The 17,510-nt window shown below is 47.1% G+C and overlaps 1 protein-coding gene across 2 annotated transcripts in view; it reads right to left on the minus strand.

The window, feature by feature from the left end:
• Window positions 1-16,973, minus strand: part of TPPP (tubulin polymerization promoting protein) — a 124,163-nt gene extending 107,190 nt beyond the window's left edge. The window contains exons 1-2 of one of the 2 annotated variants that reach the window (XM_030551548.1): window positions 16,881-16,973; window positions 15,999-16,257 (exon numbers count right to left, since the gene is read on the minus strand). In XM_030551548.1, the coding sequence (XP_030407408.1) occupies window positions 15,999-16,024 (26 nt within the window). In that variant the 5' untranslated portion in view covers window positions 16,025-16,257; window positions 16,881-16,973. The remainder of the gene's footprint in view (window positions 1-15,998; window positions 16,258-16,880) is intronic. The other variant, XM_030551549.1, reaches the window with a different exon arrangement.
• Window positions 16,974-17,510: the final 537 nt, after the last annotated feature.

The following is a 17,510-nucleotide window of genomic DNA, read 5'->3' on the forward strand; positions in this document are numbered from 1 at the left end:
GTCTTTGCTGGCAGTAAACTTTCTCCAGCAAACCCCTTCAGTGCTCTCTGCAAACCCACACAGAGCAACAACCTCCCAAGAGGTGCTGCATAGGGGGAGAAGGGTCATGCAGGGTCATGTCCCCCCCTCCAGCTTTCTGCCAGGGGTTACATGCATTGCCCTAAACTGTGCTGCATACCACCAGAACCTTTAAATCAGACATTTTCATACTGCGAGGTACGCCAGCTGAAGGGCACAGAGGAAAGTTCAGAGGGGACAGCAGTGATGTCAGGTGGCTTGGGCTTCAGCCTGGAACAACTCAGCTCAAAAAGTTTGAAATACGTTGTTTTAAATTGTGCCCTCCCATTATCAACAGTTACACATTGTCTCTGCCCAATGCAAAGTCAAACCCTCCCGCCCCATTCTCACAGCCCCATATGGCTGTGCATGACAGCGATACTGGGTCCAGCTCCAGTGTCTCCTTCTCAGATGATTCCTCCCTGGCATGGGGCTCATTTGGCTCCCATCCTGGGGCATCCGCGGTCAGCCGCTCTGTCCCTCCTGTGCTTTGAACCAGTTCTTGACTGCATGGGCAGCGAGTGAACCACTCCCTCAGTGAGCCTAGCCTCCAGCCCCATCCCTTCTGCCTGAGGCCCCCTCGCAAGGCCAGCGGAGCCCTGAGCCCCACCTCCTCCTGCAGCCAGAGGAGCCCTGGCCTGCCTGCCCGAGCCCCCCTGGGGGGGAATGAGAGCAGGGACTCAGGGTGGAGCGTGGATGGTGCTGAGCCTCCCCTGGCCTACAATACCCGTTGCCCATGCTTGGCTGCTTTGCTAAATGAGGGTCTGCTCACTATAGGCCTTCTTGTGTGTGCCAGTAGCTTCAGACATGCCCCTGTGGGTCCTTCTCCCTTCCTTCTGCTCCCCCTCGAATAAAAAGCCCTCCCTTTCCCTCAGAACCAGGTTTTAAAGAGGCTATGCTCTCTAAACCCCAAGGGGGTGGGGTCATGCTCTCCCTCAACAAAAATAATTCTTGTTGTCCCCAGCAAGGTGGGCAACTCTAGGCAGCATATCCCCAGCAGCAGACCCAGGTCCCCTACTGGTCAGGAGCATGCCCAGCATCCAACCCACTGTAAAGGACCCAGGCATAAGCGGTCTGGTGTAGAAGTCTCAGCTGGGATGAGGTCTGACCACCAGGGATGGGAGTCGCAAAGCAGGAGTTGGAGGAATGGCAAGGCCAGGTCCCATAAGCAAGAATCAGGGTCAGTGTCAGACCAGGGTCAATGACTGGAGATCAGAGGCAGGACCAGATTAGAATCAAGAGGCAGGAATAGGGGTTGAAACCAGACTGAAATGAGAGACCAGAGACCAGGAGACAAAGCAAATTCTGGTGTTGCAGCAGACTGAAGTCTGTGTGGTGGCCCAGACAACTTCCTGGGGTTAAGTAGGGGCACTTGGCCAATCAGCAGGCCACAGGTACTGTTACTCCACATCTCTTGGGTGATACTTCCTGTGGTGCCTGCTCTCCACAGTGCTTCTTGGCTGTAGCTCTACCTGGCCTCCTGGTGGCACTGTAGGAATACCAGCCACCCCAGGCTGTGCAGACCTGGGTTCTATTTCCTGGGTCCTTACATTCACAGGCCCTTAGGGGTAGAACAGGTTCCCAGAAGGCAACTTGCTCCTTCTCTCCCCCTGCCCCCTGAGGTATAAATGATCAATATCAGCACCTGCCTGGTCTGCCCTTCCTTGGAGGAACAGCTAGGCTGGCTGTCAGGCATCAGCTGAGGTGCTACCACTCACCATGGAGGCAAAATGACAGGTCCCTAAGGCATGAAATCAAGAACATGCAGGTTTAGAGTGTCCATTCAAAGTACAGGGTTCTCTTCCCACGTTGTCCCTTCCTCATTGGGCCCTCTGGGCCTCCGCCCACAGCTTTGGCAGTGGAGCCTCTGGGACAGCCAGCATGGATTTTCCACCTTCACCATCCCTTTGTGCAATAACAAAAGGGGAATTGATACTGTGAGAGCCTCCCAAACAGGATGTCTGCCATACCTTGCTTCATCCTCACTCCCCCACAAGCTGGGCATCCAGACAGACCAGGTAGATCATCATCAGGAGCACGTCCAACTCATGGGGCTGGCAGGCTCAGAATCCATGGAAACATCCTCATGAGAGAACAGTACTCATCCCACAAGTAACATGATTTCAGCAGAGAGATCTGGCGAAGCTGTGACTGCTCTCTGAACGTATATAATATATTGGTAGGTCCCCAAGTTTCTCCTCTATAACATATGAGTGTGCCTCCCATCAGCCAGCAATTTTGGGTTTTCCCTGATTCTAGGCCAAAACTCTATCACCAGTCTGGAGCTCCTGTTACCATAGGCACCGATTTCATGGGTGCTCCGGGGCTGGAACATCCATATGGAAAAATTGGTGGGTTAGGGTTAACCCTAACCCCCCCAAACCCCCACCCACCTCTGCCTCCTCTCCGAGTGCGCCACGTCCCCACTTCTCCTCCAAGGGCTTGCCACCGTGAAACAAGTTCTGGGAGAGAGGGGAGGGGAGGAGCAGGAACGTGGGCATACTCAGGGGAGGTGGCAGGGAAGAAGTGGGACTGGGACAGAGATTTGTGGAAGGGGTTGGAATGGGGGGCAGGACAGGGCAGTGGTGGAGTCGAGGGTGGATGAGGGAGGGCGTCGAGCACCCACCAGCGCCAAAAGTTGACACCTATGCCTGTTACCTCACTCACCAATCCTAATGGGCTTTGTTCTGTTGATTCTGATGACCCGAGGCTTGTGTCACTATCTGATATGCTTCCTTCAGTTGATCACTCAGACAAGTCTCATACCACAAATATATGTTTCCAGTAGCGCCTCATGTGAAGACACTCAGATCAGCTGGCAATCGGGCTTCTCAGCCAAACATCAGCACATATGGTACATGCTCAGTTGCATCATGCCAAGTGCAGTTATAGGCATATACCAAGTGCTCCACATGCCAGCGCCAGTATTTCTTCTGCTGAGGCTCCAGGGTTCCCAGCATGTTGGACAATGCGCGGTTCACTCGTTCTGGCAGCAGATCCTCTTCCAGATGGTAAGGGGTAGCATGCTACTTTTTGATCCCCATGATCTTGCACGGTTCTTTTATTAACCAGCTGCCAAAATCCTGTCCCTGGCCTGAGTCTAGTCTCGCATGCAGCCCAACGTGAATGAAGACCTTCTCAAACCGGGGTTCTCCTTGGAAACCATGGAAGCTCTCTGATCTTTGGTGGGGTAAGCCTGGGCAGAACAAATTTAATGGTCAGTCACCATCAAAAGATATTAGCAGGACCCCAGGGGTCAGGCACTAGACAGAAAATCCATAATGACAAGCTTCTTGGGTGCCAAACTTGTGATGTTGACAAGAGGAGCTGCCTGCTTAGTCAGTCTTTTGTCATATACAACTGGTGCAGGTGTGAACATGACGGGAAATGTCACCCTCCCATCCCGGGCCAACAGAATCTCACCTTAACCAGGGCCTTCAATGCCTCTACTCCCAGGTACCCTATTTGACTGTGGCAGGGCTCCAACACCTCTCACCAGTACTTCTGTGATAGCACCAACTGGTTTGGGTGATGTCAGTGGGTATGCTTCTGCCCTTATTAAAAAGTCTCCTGTCCCAAACCAATAGGTGGATCCATCCCTTTAGCAAAAAGACCTCCCTTTGGGTGACTTACCCACTTAGCTTTGAGGTCCTTTCACCTTTCCAACACATAAAGGGGATCCTTCATCTGTGAATCGGCTCACTAGGCATGCTCTATCTGTTCATCCCTCAGTCTGGGCAGCAGAGGGTCCTGTTGTCTAGTAAAACTTGAAGAGACAGAGTGTGGCTTCTGGTGGTACCACAGACAGTCAATCGCTCGTTCTCCATTAGCTGTGGATTTATCCTCCACATTAGATACCCACTGGCATAATGCTCTCAAATCAGGAATCCCCACATCCATCCAAGCATCGAGTAATAAGTCCTCAGTTTAAAGCCAATAAGGCAAGGCATCTGCATCCATGTTTGTTGCCTGGACCAATAATGCATGGTGAAATCATAGGCAGAGTGCACTACTAACCACCAGCCCCCTGCTGCAGATAATTTGGCCGTTCTCTTGACATACATCAGAGGGTTATCATCTGTCTTTATAATAAACTCAGCCCCACAGAGGTAGTCATGGAACCTCTCTCACAGTCCACTTTAATGCCAGGAACTCCACTTGATGAGCAGTGTCATTCCTCTCAGGGGCTGTGAGGCCTCGACTTACAACAGCTACTGGCTGAGATTTGCCCTCATGTTTTTGATAAAGGACAGCTTCTTACCCAGTGTAGCATGCATCAATATGAAACTCACGTGGCTGTGTGGGATCAGCATACACCAAGACAAAGGCTTGAGTGAGTTGTCAAATGGATTTTCCAGAAAACTTCGCACTCAGCAGTCCACCACTTTCTGAAAGGTGCACTCACATTAAAGTATTGATCCTGGTGTGGGTTCCCCTTTTTATTTGTGGTAATATCCCTTGGTGAGCTCAGTGATCGCATGCATGATGTGGGGAAAATTCTTTACCAACCTGTGATAATTGCCACAGATCTCCAGAAATGACTTATTCCTTGATAGTCATGGGCCTTGGCCAGGTGGTTAATGCCTTCACCCTTTCCAGGTCCACAACCATATCATCTGTAGATGCTGTGTCCTCGACATGCCTTACAAACATCTGGCAGATGATGCACTTGTCCAGGGATAAGTTGATGTCAGTCTCTTCCAAAAGCTCCAGGACTTTGCATGGCCAAACCTCATGTTCTCCTAAAGTGTGCCTAAATACCACGATGTCATCCAGGTACACCAGACACTCTAACAGGTCCATGTCCCCTACCACCCACACCATGAATTGTTAAAATGAGGTCGGAGCCCTGGACACCCCTCAAAGCACATAATTAATTGGTAAATCCCAAGGAGCAGATGAAAGCTATCTTCTCCCGGTCTTTCTGTGTCATGGATACTGATCGTATCCACTGCAGAGATCAAGGATAGAGAACCAGCAACTGCCTTTCAGGCTATCCAGGTATCACTGATTCAGGTATTATATACTGGTTGCGGAGTGTCCACCAGTTCAGAGTGCGATAATAAATGCACATGCACACCTTGCCACTTCTCTTTTGCACAACAGCAATCTGCAGGTGTCACCTCACATCATCGATGGCAGCGGGGGATAATCATCATCATGATCCATCATGACCCCTTTTGCAAAGGCCAGTTGTCTTACATTTGGACATTGTGCTCCACATCTTGAGCACAACTTGCATTCCACTCATGCATAGCAAAAACAGCCTCTCTTTACAGTAACTTCTCACATAGGCAGTCCTTCCACTCAGCAGGAAGAGAGGAATCCCACTGGAAACTATCCCTCCCCAGGGTTTAGCCTCAGTCTCCTCTTGGGATGGGGGCCCCCTCACTCTCCAATACACAGCATTTCATAAAGTATGCATTGGCAGCTCCTGCAGGTAGTTATTTCCCACCATCTCATGTAAATTCCACACCAATCTCTGGAACAGGTTTATATTTGTCCTTAAGATTCAGGGTGCATACACTCTTCATTCCAGATCTGAGCAGACCAGCACCATCTGGGTTACTCTGTGTTGTCCTTCAGAAACTGGACCTTCAAAAGGATATATCCCTGATAAAGGCAGAAGTCACAACCATTTCCCAGACTGTTAGGCTAGACAGGAAGTGCAACAATAAATACCACAAGTATTCTCAGTAGCAAGATTCATAAAGTATGGTGATCTGCCATCCGCTGTCCAACAATGCCTCACACAATCATCCTTCTATATGGATGAACACTACAGCCTGGAGTCCTATCAGCCCATTCAGGTACCCCTTGTCTGTGGTTTTTCCTGGGAAGCTTTGGACTTTCAGGGTTTCCGTGAAGCTCCCCAATAGTTCACTACAGTTGTTGGGATACAGCTGCATCGTCTGTCTCATTCTGGTAGTCCAAGGCATAGTGCCCAACTCTCTCTCAGTTGTAACGGAAATCATCTTGTGTACTATCACTGCTTCGATGGTCCTCCCTATGCAGCCCCCTACTGCTACTTTCTCCTCTTGCAATTGGCAGGGTAAGTCCCTGAGTCTTCACCATGGCCACTTCTCAGGTCAATTCTCTCAGAGCCACTACCACTGATGGGGCCTCTTCCCTTTCTTCAAGCCCTATAGCAGTGTAACTCCTTGCCTTCTTCAGCTGCACCACTGGGTCCACCCACAATGATCACTCCTCCTCTTCAGGTATTCTCAAATAAGATCATGGAACAGAGGAGGATTTGGGGCCTGCTTCAACAGCCACAACTGCCACATCATCATCCCATCTTGTTGGGTGCCTAGAAGGATCTGGTCCAACCCAGTGGAATCACTACCTGCTGCAGCAAGTCCTCTAGTCTTTTGATGAAACCTGACAGACATTCACAGGCCTCCTGATAGGTGTGGTGGAAATGATAATACAGATCTTCACCACTGCCAATGTTGCTGTAGATCAGTGCTTCTCAAACTGGGGTCGCCACTTGTGTAGGGAAAGCCCCTGGCGGTCCAGGCCAGTTTGCTTACCTGCCCCGTCCACAGGGCCGGGCGATCGTGGCTCCCACTGGCTGCAATTTGCTGCTCCAGGCCAATGGGAGCTGCTAGAAGCAGCACGGGCCGAGGGACTTACTGGCTGCTGCTTCCAGCAGCCCCTATTGGCCTACAGCAGTGAACCGCGGCCGGTGGGAGCCGTGATCAGCCGGACCTGCGGACAGGGCACGTAAACAAACGAGCCTGGCCTGCCAGGGGCTTTCCCTACACAAGCAGCAACCCCGATTTGAGAAACACTGCTGTAGATGCTCTCAAGGATGGCTAAATAGTCTTGCATCATTGCAGCCAGTTGGGAGTCTTTCAGGGTTTGGACAATTCGGATGGTAGGTCCATGCAGACTCTTGAGCACCCATTTCTGCTTCTGGGCATCCGAGCATTCCCACGCTTGGACAAGGGGTACTGCAAAATCCCTCCAGATCTTACAATCATCCTTCCTTAGAGGCATGGGTGACACCCCTGAGAAAAAACGTAACCGCTTGTATGGTGCATTTTCATATGCTGGCTTCAAAGCATCTTTGAGGGCATTCCCCAGCTCGTTAGCCCACTCTAACACTCTGGGTGCTGCAAGGGCCAGAGCACCTCCCAATGCTGAGATAGATTCATTACAGAGAAATTAATCTCAAGTGAAAGGGCGGTTCTGGTCCCAGGATTTTCTAGGGGTAACTCCCACTTGCACCTCTTTGGGAGCCTTGTCCAGATACTTCCTTGGAGAGAGTATATAGAGATACCAGGCCCTTCACTACATAGATGTAAATACAGCTGTGGATCTTCACTCTCTCCAGTATTCCCACTGCGTCTAGACTCTCTTCAATTTCACTGAGTTCCAACTCTTCCAGAAACCCCACCAACAGCACTTCTTTGGTTTCTAAGATTCGCATCCCTTGCCACAGGCATCTAGTAATCATCTCTCTTTGCTTTTCTGACTAAGAGAAATCACTCAGGTATCTCTTTGCTCCGAAAAGTAGTGCTCAAGGTGCATGATGTCCCTGCGAGCGTGTGTGTACTATTCATACCCATATAGGGTTATCAGCAGCTGGGGTCAAACCTGGGACCTCCTGATCTTAACGCATGAACTAAAAGACATTCCTCTATTAGCCAAGTCTGCAGCAGGCTCATTCAGCTCTAGCAGGCCTAGTCGCCACTAATGGAGGACAGAGTGCTACACCAAGGGTAGGGAAGCACATCCTGAGCTCCAGAGACTTTCCAGATGAAGTCCCCATACGGGCCACCAGATGTAACAATAGAGACCTCGTGGCCAAGATGGAGTCTGTTTTGTGGGCAGCTCTGAGCAAGAAAAGGCATACCCTGGAATGCAGCAAAACTCCCTTCCACCCCATCTGCTCCAAACCCCCAGCAACACACACACACACACCCCAAATATAAAGAAAGAAAATATTTATTTACGGAGTGATGAGTGGGGGAAAACAAGAGGGGTAGAAGATAAGGAGAAAGGAAGAACAGAGTAACATCCAACATAAAGACCCACAGGGGCCAAGTCCTTCATCTAGACTCAGAATTCAGGAATCCTGGGCAGAGTTCTAGTCAGGCAATGAGTCTTGGGTGCTCCTGGTTGTCTTCAATGCCAGTAAACTTTCCCCAACACACACTTCCAGTGCCCCTTCTGCTGCACTCTGCAAACGCAGAGCGACAACCTCCCAACTTAGCTAGCTACAGCCTCCCTCCTTATTTCCAATGTAAAGTCACAAGCCCACGGCCTCATACAGCTCTGCGTAACCGTAATACTGGATCTGGCTCTGGTTTGTGCTTCTCAGGGTATTCCTCCCTGATATGGTATTCTCACAGCTCCTGTCCTGGGGTGTCCCCAGTCAGCCACTCTGTCCCTCCTGGGCTTCAGACCAGTTCTCGGGTGCTTCATTACATGAAAGCCTGTTCACTGTAGGCCCTCACCCTCCTCCCCTCAGAACAACCAGCGCTTCCTCTCCATCAGGATGAGGTTTTAAAGGGGTCATGCTCTCCAACCCCCAATATTAGCATACAGCACTAAAACCCTTTTATTTTTTCTTGATTGCATCTCTCTCTTTCTATTTTGTTTAAATATAGACAAAATTTGATCTTGCCGTTTTAAAAATATTCCATAAGTGCATTTATAGGGAATTCTATTTTCGGTCTAATTATTTACGTCACATTAAAGCAACAGGGACAAAATTCAACAGATGGAATTTTTTCCTCATTTTTGGGTCAACATTTATACCGAGTAAAGGGATTAAGCTGCTGGAGAAATGAAATCTTCTCCTTATTCACATGTAATTGCTTGCGGCAATTCAGTGCAAACTTCCCTTGCAGTGCCTCTACAGTTATCAATAAGAATCAGAGTTAATTCAGTCCTTTTGAGCTCTGCTCTGGACTGAATGTCTTCAATTTGGGCCCAAATCTGCAGGACGCCGAGCACTCAAGTTGGTCAGCAAGTGGCATGATTGCTGTGAGATGTGGGCCATGTATTGTTCACTGCAGAGCAAAGCCTAAAGATGTTTCCACAATTTTTCAAAGCATTGTAAAGGACTTAGTCATGCAACATTCATTCATTTCACTGGCTTTATGAGGAACTGTGTGGCTAAAAGTGTAATTGTGCCTAGCACTATGGACAGGGCAAGGCAGGGTAGACTATACAGAACTGCATAAAGACCACTGTTGAAATGCTCATTGCCACAAATTCACATACACTAATAATATTAATAAAACTGATTGCACACCTTTATTAATGCTTCTTTTAGTTTGCAAAACAGTATTTCAGACTCTCATGAAGTTACACATGCCATTCAAGAGAACTGCTTTAGATGAAACAAAAAAAAAAAAAGGAGACTTGATTCTGATCTGCGAACCAAATGGTTGTTATTGTTTTATTACAAAAACCAAAGCTATCTACCTTTATAATTTATAAACATTGCAAGATTGCTGATGTACAGAAAGTAAAGTAAGTTCAATTTTCATTATATTTCCACAAAGAAAACAGAAACCTTCTCAGGTTGCTTAAAGGGGAACACACCCCTACATAAACTCTTAAAAGCAACAATATATCAAGTTAAGATATCCTTCTTTAACATACCTTAACACAACACATACACATTCACTGCTAAACTCCACCCCACTGTAAACAAGCCACATATACTTCTGGCATGTACAGTAATACAATACACACACAACATTCCTCACAAACACACTAACAGAAATTTTTACTCCAACCTGACAACATCAACATGTCAGTATACAGGTGAATTGTATGATGAGTTATTCTTCACCATACTAGCTCTGCATCACCTGAGGATTCTTCCTACGTTAGAGTCAATTCCCAAATCTGCTGGGTTGCCATTCACTGGCAGAGTAGCTCCAAAGGACTATAGTGGAGCAAAGAATCAAGGCCACAATATTCTGCAATTGTCCAAGCATAGGAAAGAAGCAAGCCAACAGGTCCACCATGGGTTTCACAGAAACATATGAACAATATTCCACTATTTGCAATGAAAAGACTGGGTCCAAATTCACTTGATTAAAATACAGTATGAAAGGTGCCACAACTGTTCAGTCCAGTCATTTCCTTGCTATGCTGTGAGGAAACGGCTGGACAAAATAGTCATACATGATAATTTCAAGTATTTCTTTTCTATTTTAACCTAGTAGCTCTTCTCAACAGTCTCCTGTATTTCATTAAACAAACAGCTCCAGAGTTCCTTCGTTTCCAGGTAAGATCCTGGACCAAATTAAGTCAAGCCACTATCCTTGGGAGAGCTTCCATATCAGCCTAAACTACTCACGTTATGATCTCTTTTCTGTGGTATACTACTATTTTGAATGTCTATAGCACCTTTTCATCCATGGATCTTAAAGCACTTTTCCAAAACATTGCCTAACGAGGACTCAGCTCTCCAGGGAGGTAGATAAGAGATCATTTCACCCACTACTAAAATGAGGAGAAGCACAGCAGCTGTTCAAAAGCGTACAGCAATTCTATACAACTATTTAGCACACGGAGCACTGTGAACAACTAAAAATCTAGCAGGAAATCAGTCAGAATGTAATTAACAGAAATGGAATTTGGTCAGGAAAATGGCGTTAACAGCCCTATTATTACAATAAGCACTGTGGGATTTTTTAATGGCCACAGAATTGACCTGTTGAAAAATTGGTCAGGATGCAGAAAAGAGACACAAAAATGATTTGAAGGCTAAAGAAAATGTCTTACAGTTAGAGACTAAGAGCTCAATCTGTATAGTTTATCAAAAAGAAGATCAAGAGGTGACTGACTTAATCACAGTGTATAAGTACCTCCAAGGGAAGAAGTTACTTAGTATAAAAGACTCTTTAATCTAGTGGAGAAAGGCATAACAAGAACCAATGGCTGGAAGCTGGAGCCAGACAAATTCAAATTAGAAATCAGGCATACATTTTTAATAGTGAGGGTGATTCATCATTGGAACAAACTACCAAGGGAAGCAGTGGATTCTTCAGAGCAAGACTGGATGCCTTTGTACATCAGTCAAACACAAGTTATTGGGCTCAAAACTGGGTGAAATGTATTGGCCTGTGATACACAGGAAGTCAGACGATATAATCTAATGGTCCTGTCTGGATTTAAACTCTATGAATGAATGGCCTCATCAGTTTTACCTCTAATCCATAAGAGCAAGTACATCTAGCAGCATACTGTGCAGGCTGTGGTTCAGTACCAAATAAGATGAAAAGAAAAAAAAAATCACTGAATCATCAGTAGTGCTTTCTGAAACCACCTGTGATTTTCTTTAAGGTCAGCCATTCAAGTACTGGTGCACCCCAACATTGCTTAACTTTGAGAGAGCAGGGGGATACGTCTGCACTGCAACTGAAGGCATGATCATAGCAGGGGTAAGTATAGCCCGTGTTAGTTTTAGTCAGGCTAGTGTGGATGACAACAGTGTGCAGATGTGTCAGCACAGGTTTCAATACAGGCTAGTAAGGCAAGTACAGCCCTCGAGCAACCATGGGTATGTACTCTGGTTGCTAGCCCATGCCACTGCCTGCATGCTGCTATCCTTACCTGTGCTAGCTAAATTAAAGCTAGCATGGTTATGCCTACCTGGGTTACCTGTATAGACAGACGCGAATACGGGCTGCCTGAGGGATTCTGTTCCAGTTATTTTCTTTTGAGAGGGAAGTCAGACAGCTACCTGTTGCAGACATTGTCTTTAGCAGGTGCTCCTTTAAGGCCTTTCAAGATAATTTTAATAATAATTTGAGATATACCTATCTCATAGAGCTGGAAGGGACCTTGAAAGGTCATCGAGTCCAGCCCCCTGCCTTCACTAGCAGGACCAAGATAAACAAAGTCCTTAACATTTAACTTTGAAACCAAAAGCTCTCAGGTCCTTCCAATATAGACATTCCTTTGTCAGGAGAGTTTGTTAGGACCTGCACTTTCAAAGCACTAATTGGGCTAAATACTCCATTCAATGCTGTACTTTAAATTTGCCTTCAATATCTTATCAGGAATAGGCATGCTGTTTCAATGTGCTTCCTCCAGTGAAACAGGCTGTTACCTTCAGGGGCTTCACTCTATGGTCAGTTTTCTTCAAACATCCTCTAATGTGTTTGTTTTGTTTGATATCCCCTATATTTAAATTTTGAGAGACAGAAGTACACTGAAACAAGTAATATTTGCCAGCAATTCGTTATGTGAGAGCTGTATTAGAGCAAGGTTCTCAAGGTTTTTCTTTCTGAGCCCCCCTCCCCCCGCTATAAAAACTCTAAGGCCCAGCTGTGCCACAGCTACTGTTTTTCTGCATTTAAAAGCCAGGGCGGGCATTAGGGGGTAGCAAGCAGGGCAATTGCCCAGGGCCCTACACCACACGTGGCCTAGCGAAGCTGAGTTGCTCAGGCTTTGGCTTCAACCCCGGTGATGGGGCTCAGGGCCCCGGGCTGCAGTCCTGCATGGTGGGGCTTTGGCTTTCTGTCCTAGTGAGTCTATCACCAGTCATGCTTGGAGGACGCCCTGAAACCAGTTCACAGCCCCCCAGGGGGCCCTGGACTGTGATTGAGAACCACTGGGGAGGACAGTAGCACTGTAGATGCAGGGAAAGCTTCAGCAACTGCATTAACTACATGGGCCTTGAAGTCTCGCCCAGTTGGCATTATTCCAGCAGCACCAGATAAAGTCCATGTTTAAATGCTTCCAGACCGCACAAATGACATGTGCATGCACACACATGCACATACGTGCAAGAAGAACAACAGAAAAAGAAGGAACAGCAAAGAAACCTAGAAGAGCGGCACAGTTTAGGCTCCCCTTTATTTATCTTTTAAAAATCCAATCGTATACCTGCTGCCTAGTCTAAAGTCCTGAAACAGCTCCTCTTCTTGGTAAAAGCAGATTTAACTGCCCCACTCTCCTCTCTCTATGTCATGCACATGTACCACAAGCACAAAGAGGATGATTTTCCACTTGTTCAGATGAACTCAAACTTAGGTCTGCTCTACATTTAGGTGAATATAGCTACATTGATGATGGTGTGTGAAAAATCCACACCCCTGAGTGACATAGGTCTGCTGGCCTAATCCCCAGTGTAGACAAAACAAGGACAATAGAAGAATGCTTTCATCGACCTAGCTACTGTTGCTCAGAAAAGTGGTGTTCCTACACTGACAGAAAACCTGTCCACCACTGTATGCTGTGTCTACCCTATAGGGTTATGACAGTATATCCCTAGGGTATAGTCCCTGGAGAGTAGACATATCCTGAATTACTGCATGCCAAGGAAACCAGGCCAGCACAAAATCAGCCTGAGAGATACTGTATCACTAGTACTGTAGATAAATCCCCTTGGGCAGAAAAAGGCCCTTGCAGCCTGGCACGACTTGCTAGTACCTGTCCATTCCGACATTCGGCCACACCCCCAACCCAGAAAACCAGCAGATCTCATTTCTAGGGACTAAGCAGCTGAGAATTCAAAGGCAAAAAAAAAACAAAAAACAAAAAACAAAAAAAAAAAAAAAAAACCACCCAAAGACAGAGCAGAAATAGCATACAAGAAAGCAGAGTCATTTGGCTTCTCGCACATGCACATCCCCATCAAGAAAATTGTTAAACTCAAGCACTTTAACTAGCTAGTAGAAGCATGCAAGAACCTCTCCTGCCTATATGTACAGCAGTGATCTCCATTCTGAATCTGATAAAGTTCCTCCTCAACCCACTGAACTCAAATCTACTCCAGCCTTGTGCCCATTTGAGGCCAAAGATAACTTTCATTGTAGAGAAGATGTCTGAGCGCATGAGATTTCTAAAAGAAACAATAGTAATAAACACTTAACTATAGCAGATCTTCAGCTCAACAAACATTAATCTTTTCTCTACTTTGAAGGTTTTTAAAGCAAGCATTTAAAACAAAAGTGTGTGAGAACTGTCTATTCATGACAAAATATTGTTTCTCTGACCTGCCAAAATATGACACACAACATAATTTATGAGACTTACAAAGAGAAGTATTTCAAATGAAAAAAAGAGAGAAACACTTTTTTAATTTCATTGAAATCCACTGCATGAGGTCTTTTCAGAGAAAGGAAAAATTAAAAATATTTTGCTAAACACTATTGTCTGTCTTCCTTAAATACGGTCAGCAGGTATGCATGCACGAGTAAGATGGTGAAGTAAATCAGCCAATCATTATGCTGAAGAAAGTGATGTTTTTTGTTATGGGAACCATTGCAACAAAAATCAGAATTGGTTTGCAAATATCGGCACATCCTTATACTGCAAAAAAATCAGACTTGTATGACAAGTGAACAGGGTAATGCAAGAGAATGCTTGAATTTCTATGGCGCATTGCTAATTTACCTGGTAATTGCACTTAGCTTTTCCTCTCAAAGCCCACATTTCAGTCCAGCTAGTTACCCAAATTGAAACATGAGATGGATTATCCTTTAGTCAGTCTATACCTAGACATACAATTAAGTCTGTTAGTCTGTGAACAGATGATACACAACAGATAGGCTTAACAGCACTAGTTTGTCTTTGTTGTTTTAGTACAAAGTTGAGGGCTCTAACAAAATAATGTTTAGGAAAAGCCACACTGCATTTGGCTATATGTAGTGTAGCTAGAATGTCATAAATAAGAACAGCAGTTTTCAACACAGTCAATCCGTATTAAAGATATAATGATAAATAACTGCCATACATAAACTTCTATGTATACAGATCTTTTTCAGTTACAATAATCATAAATATAATAATAGTGGGGGGGGATCTACATTATCTGTGGATTGTTTTATACATGGCTCCATAAAACCTAATGCTATTTTAATAATTAACAGTGGACTTAGGCCATCACAAGTGATACACCGGTTGCAGTCATATGGCTGTGGTTCACAAACAGACACAAAAGAGCTCAGTACAACCATTAGAGAAAAAAAGCTGTAACTAATTTTGAAAGGCATGTAGCTACTGGCAAGGAGAAACAATGACTGTTGAAATTTTAAGAAACAAAATTGAATCTTTTCTCATCTGGGCTCTTGTTAACAATCATTGTTTAAGCCTGAGAACACAGCCTACAATGAAAATTCTTTCCACTTCCCCATTTGTTCTTAATTTTTCATTTTAAACAGAAAAAAAAAACTTTAAATCCCACTAAGATGTGCAAATGCTATAAAGGACAAGTTATCTAAAGACATAAACAGAGCTGTGTGAAAAGATTCTCCTCTGGCAGCAAGATCAGTGAAAATAAAATCATTTTTTGTAATCACATCCTGGTTTATGTCTAAATGAAAGCCAAGCCTTTGCACAAACTACCACAGTGACATTTTGAAGTGTTCATGGTGAAAAAGCTGTGGTTCCCATGGAATAATTACAAAATTATGCACTGTAGCAAATTTCTGAACTTAAAAAAAATCTATTTTCATACCTGAATATTCAAACACTAATATTCTGCAATACAAGTGGGAGAAAAAAATCCTACTTGCCCAAAGTAGAGCTGCACCCATTCACAAACCACTCATTTTACCAGTTTGAAGCAATACTACTTACTTTTATAATAAACTAGCTCTGAAAAAGGTAATTGGCCTATTAAAATGTGTGTTTTCTCACATTTTTTCCTTCTTACATACTGTATTTTGCTTTTCTACCTGCTGTCAGTCTGCTGTCTGTGAGCGTTCTTGTATGCCAGAAGCTAAGATTTTTGGAGGGCTGTTTAGATCTGTTCTATGTAGCTTTATGTGACAAAGCTCTAACTAATACTGGAATGTTTTTAATAATTGGATCCTTTCTACCCATCAAATGCTTTAAAAAGTGACTGCCTGTTCTGTATCAAAACACAAAGGGTTTCATAATGAGAGGCTTAAGAAGCGCTGGGTAAACAGGAATAGGTAGTTTTACGTTAATAATGTGGAATAAAAAAAAACATTTACGCAATTAATGCAGAGCCAGATATCATCTGAAACGTTTGGGTAAACAAGTCCGATGAAGGCAGCACTCTCTTCTGCGTGGAATACAGGGAGCATTGCTCGACTCAGGCTAAACAGTCACCCGTGGAGTGCTACTAACATCAACCATGCAAGAATCCAGCTCTCTCCAGGGCAGGTGCTGTTGCATGTCCTCCAAGCAGGGGAGCGGGAGGAGGAGGAGTCCTACTCAAGGATGCAGCTGCCAACGCTCACGGGCTCCATCCTGCAGTGTTAGACAAGATGCAGCTGGAGCAAGATCCCAGCTGCCTGGCACTGGTCTGATGGCCGATCCAGTGAAGGGAAACAGCTTTACACTGCACCTCTCTCCTGCTCCTACCCCGGTGGGAGAGGGAACGTCGCCCCCAAAAAAGAGGGCAAAAGGCCAGGCCGGGAGGTTGCTAAAGACGATGTCCCTACCCGTTTCTCTATCCCCCCGGGGGGGAGGGTTATATAAGGCCGGGAACGTGCAACAAGCGCACCTAGTTGCTCTGGCACAGGCGCCTCGGGCAAGTTGCGCGCAGCGATCGCATCCTACTGGGTAGCCGGAGCAAAGGCTGCCGCTGCCTCTGGCGCAAAGTCCACCACAAACGCCGCGCTCCGGCGCGGTGCCACCCCGGGCCGCTCTTCTAACACGAGGGAGGCGCAGCGCAGCGCAGCCAGCCGGTCCCGGAGCCGAGCGGCGGCGCGCAAGGGGCTGCAGCCTGCGCTGCGCAGTCCCACGGGCACCCCCTGCGCTGCGCCTCAGTGGCACCAGCTGTCCCTGGGCCAGCCCCCGGCAGCGCCCTGCGCTCCCGCCTGCCCGCCGCGGGGATGCCTCACGCTGCCCTTGCCAAGGCGCCCACTTACCCCTCGGCTCTGAGCGGGCGCGGGTCCCCCAGCCCAGCCTGGCAGCCACCCGGGAGCCGACACACGCAGTGAAACCCAGCCACCGCGAGCCGGGCGCCGCCGCTCCGCCCCCGCTGGGCTGGCATTGGTGAACGGCCCGGCGCCCGCCCCCGTAGGCTGAGCGGGCTGCGCCGGGAGGGCCCCGCCCTGGCTCCCGTCGGGTGTGAGGTAATGAATTAGCGCGCCCGGAGCCGCTGCCTTAAATGGCTGGTTGCAGGCCGGAGTGCCCGGCCGCCGCGCCTGTTATTTATACCCTCGCGCGCCGCTGCGGCGCCCGGCGGCAGGTGCCCGGGCAGGTAGGGGGCAGGCAGCGAGCAAGGGGGCCAATCACAGCGCCCGGGGACGGCGGTGCTATTGCGGGAAGGCTGGAGCTCGGAGCCTGGCTGCGCTTTGCGTCCTAGACCTCATTGCACGGGCGGCCCTGGGAACAAGCCTAGCTGCTCCTGCCACCCCCCGTCCCATCTGTCCGTGCAGAGGGGGCCACGTCCCCCTGGGGCCGGGCGAGTCTTGGTCCCGCTCTCCCAAATTCCACGGCCTCGCTGGACCCTGGTTAGTTGCTGCTGCTCAGACCAGCGCCTTGGAAATCTGACC

Source organism: Gopherus evgoodei, chromosome 2 (assembly GCF_007399415.2).
Source record: "Gopherus evgoodei ecotype Sinaloan lineage chromosome 2, rGopEvg1_v1.p, whole genome shotgun sequence".
In the NCBI taxonomy this organism is placed as follows: domain Eukaryota; kingdom Metazoa; phylum Chordata; order Testudines; family Testudinidae; genus Gopherus; species Gopherus evgoodei.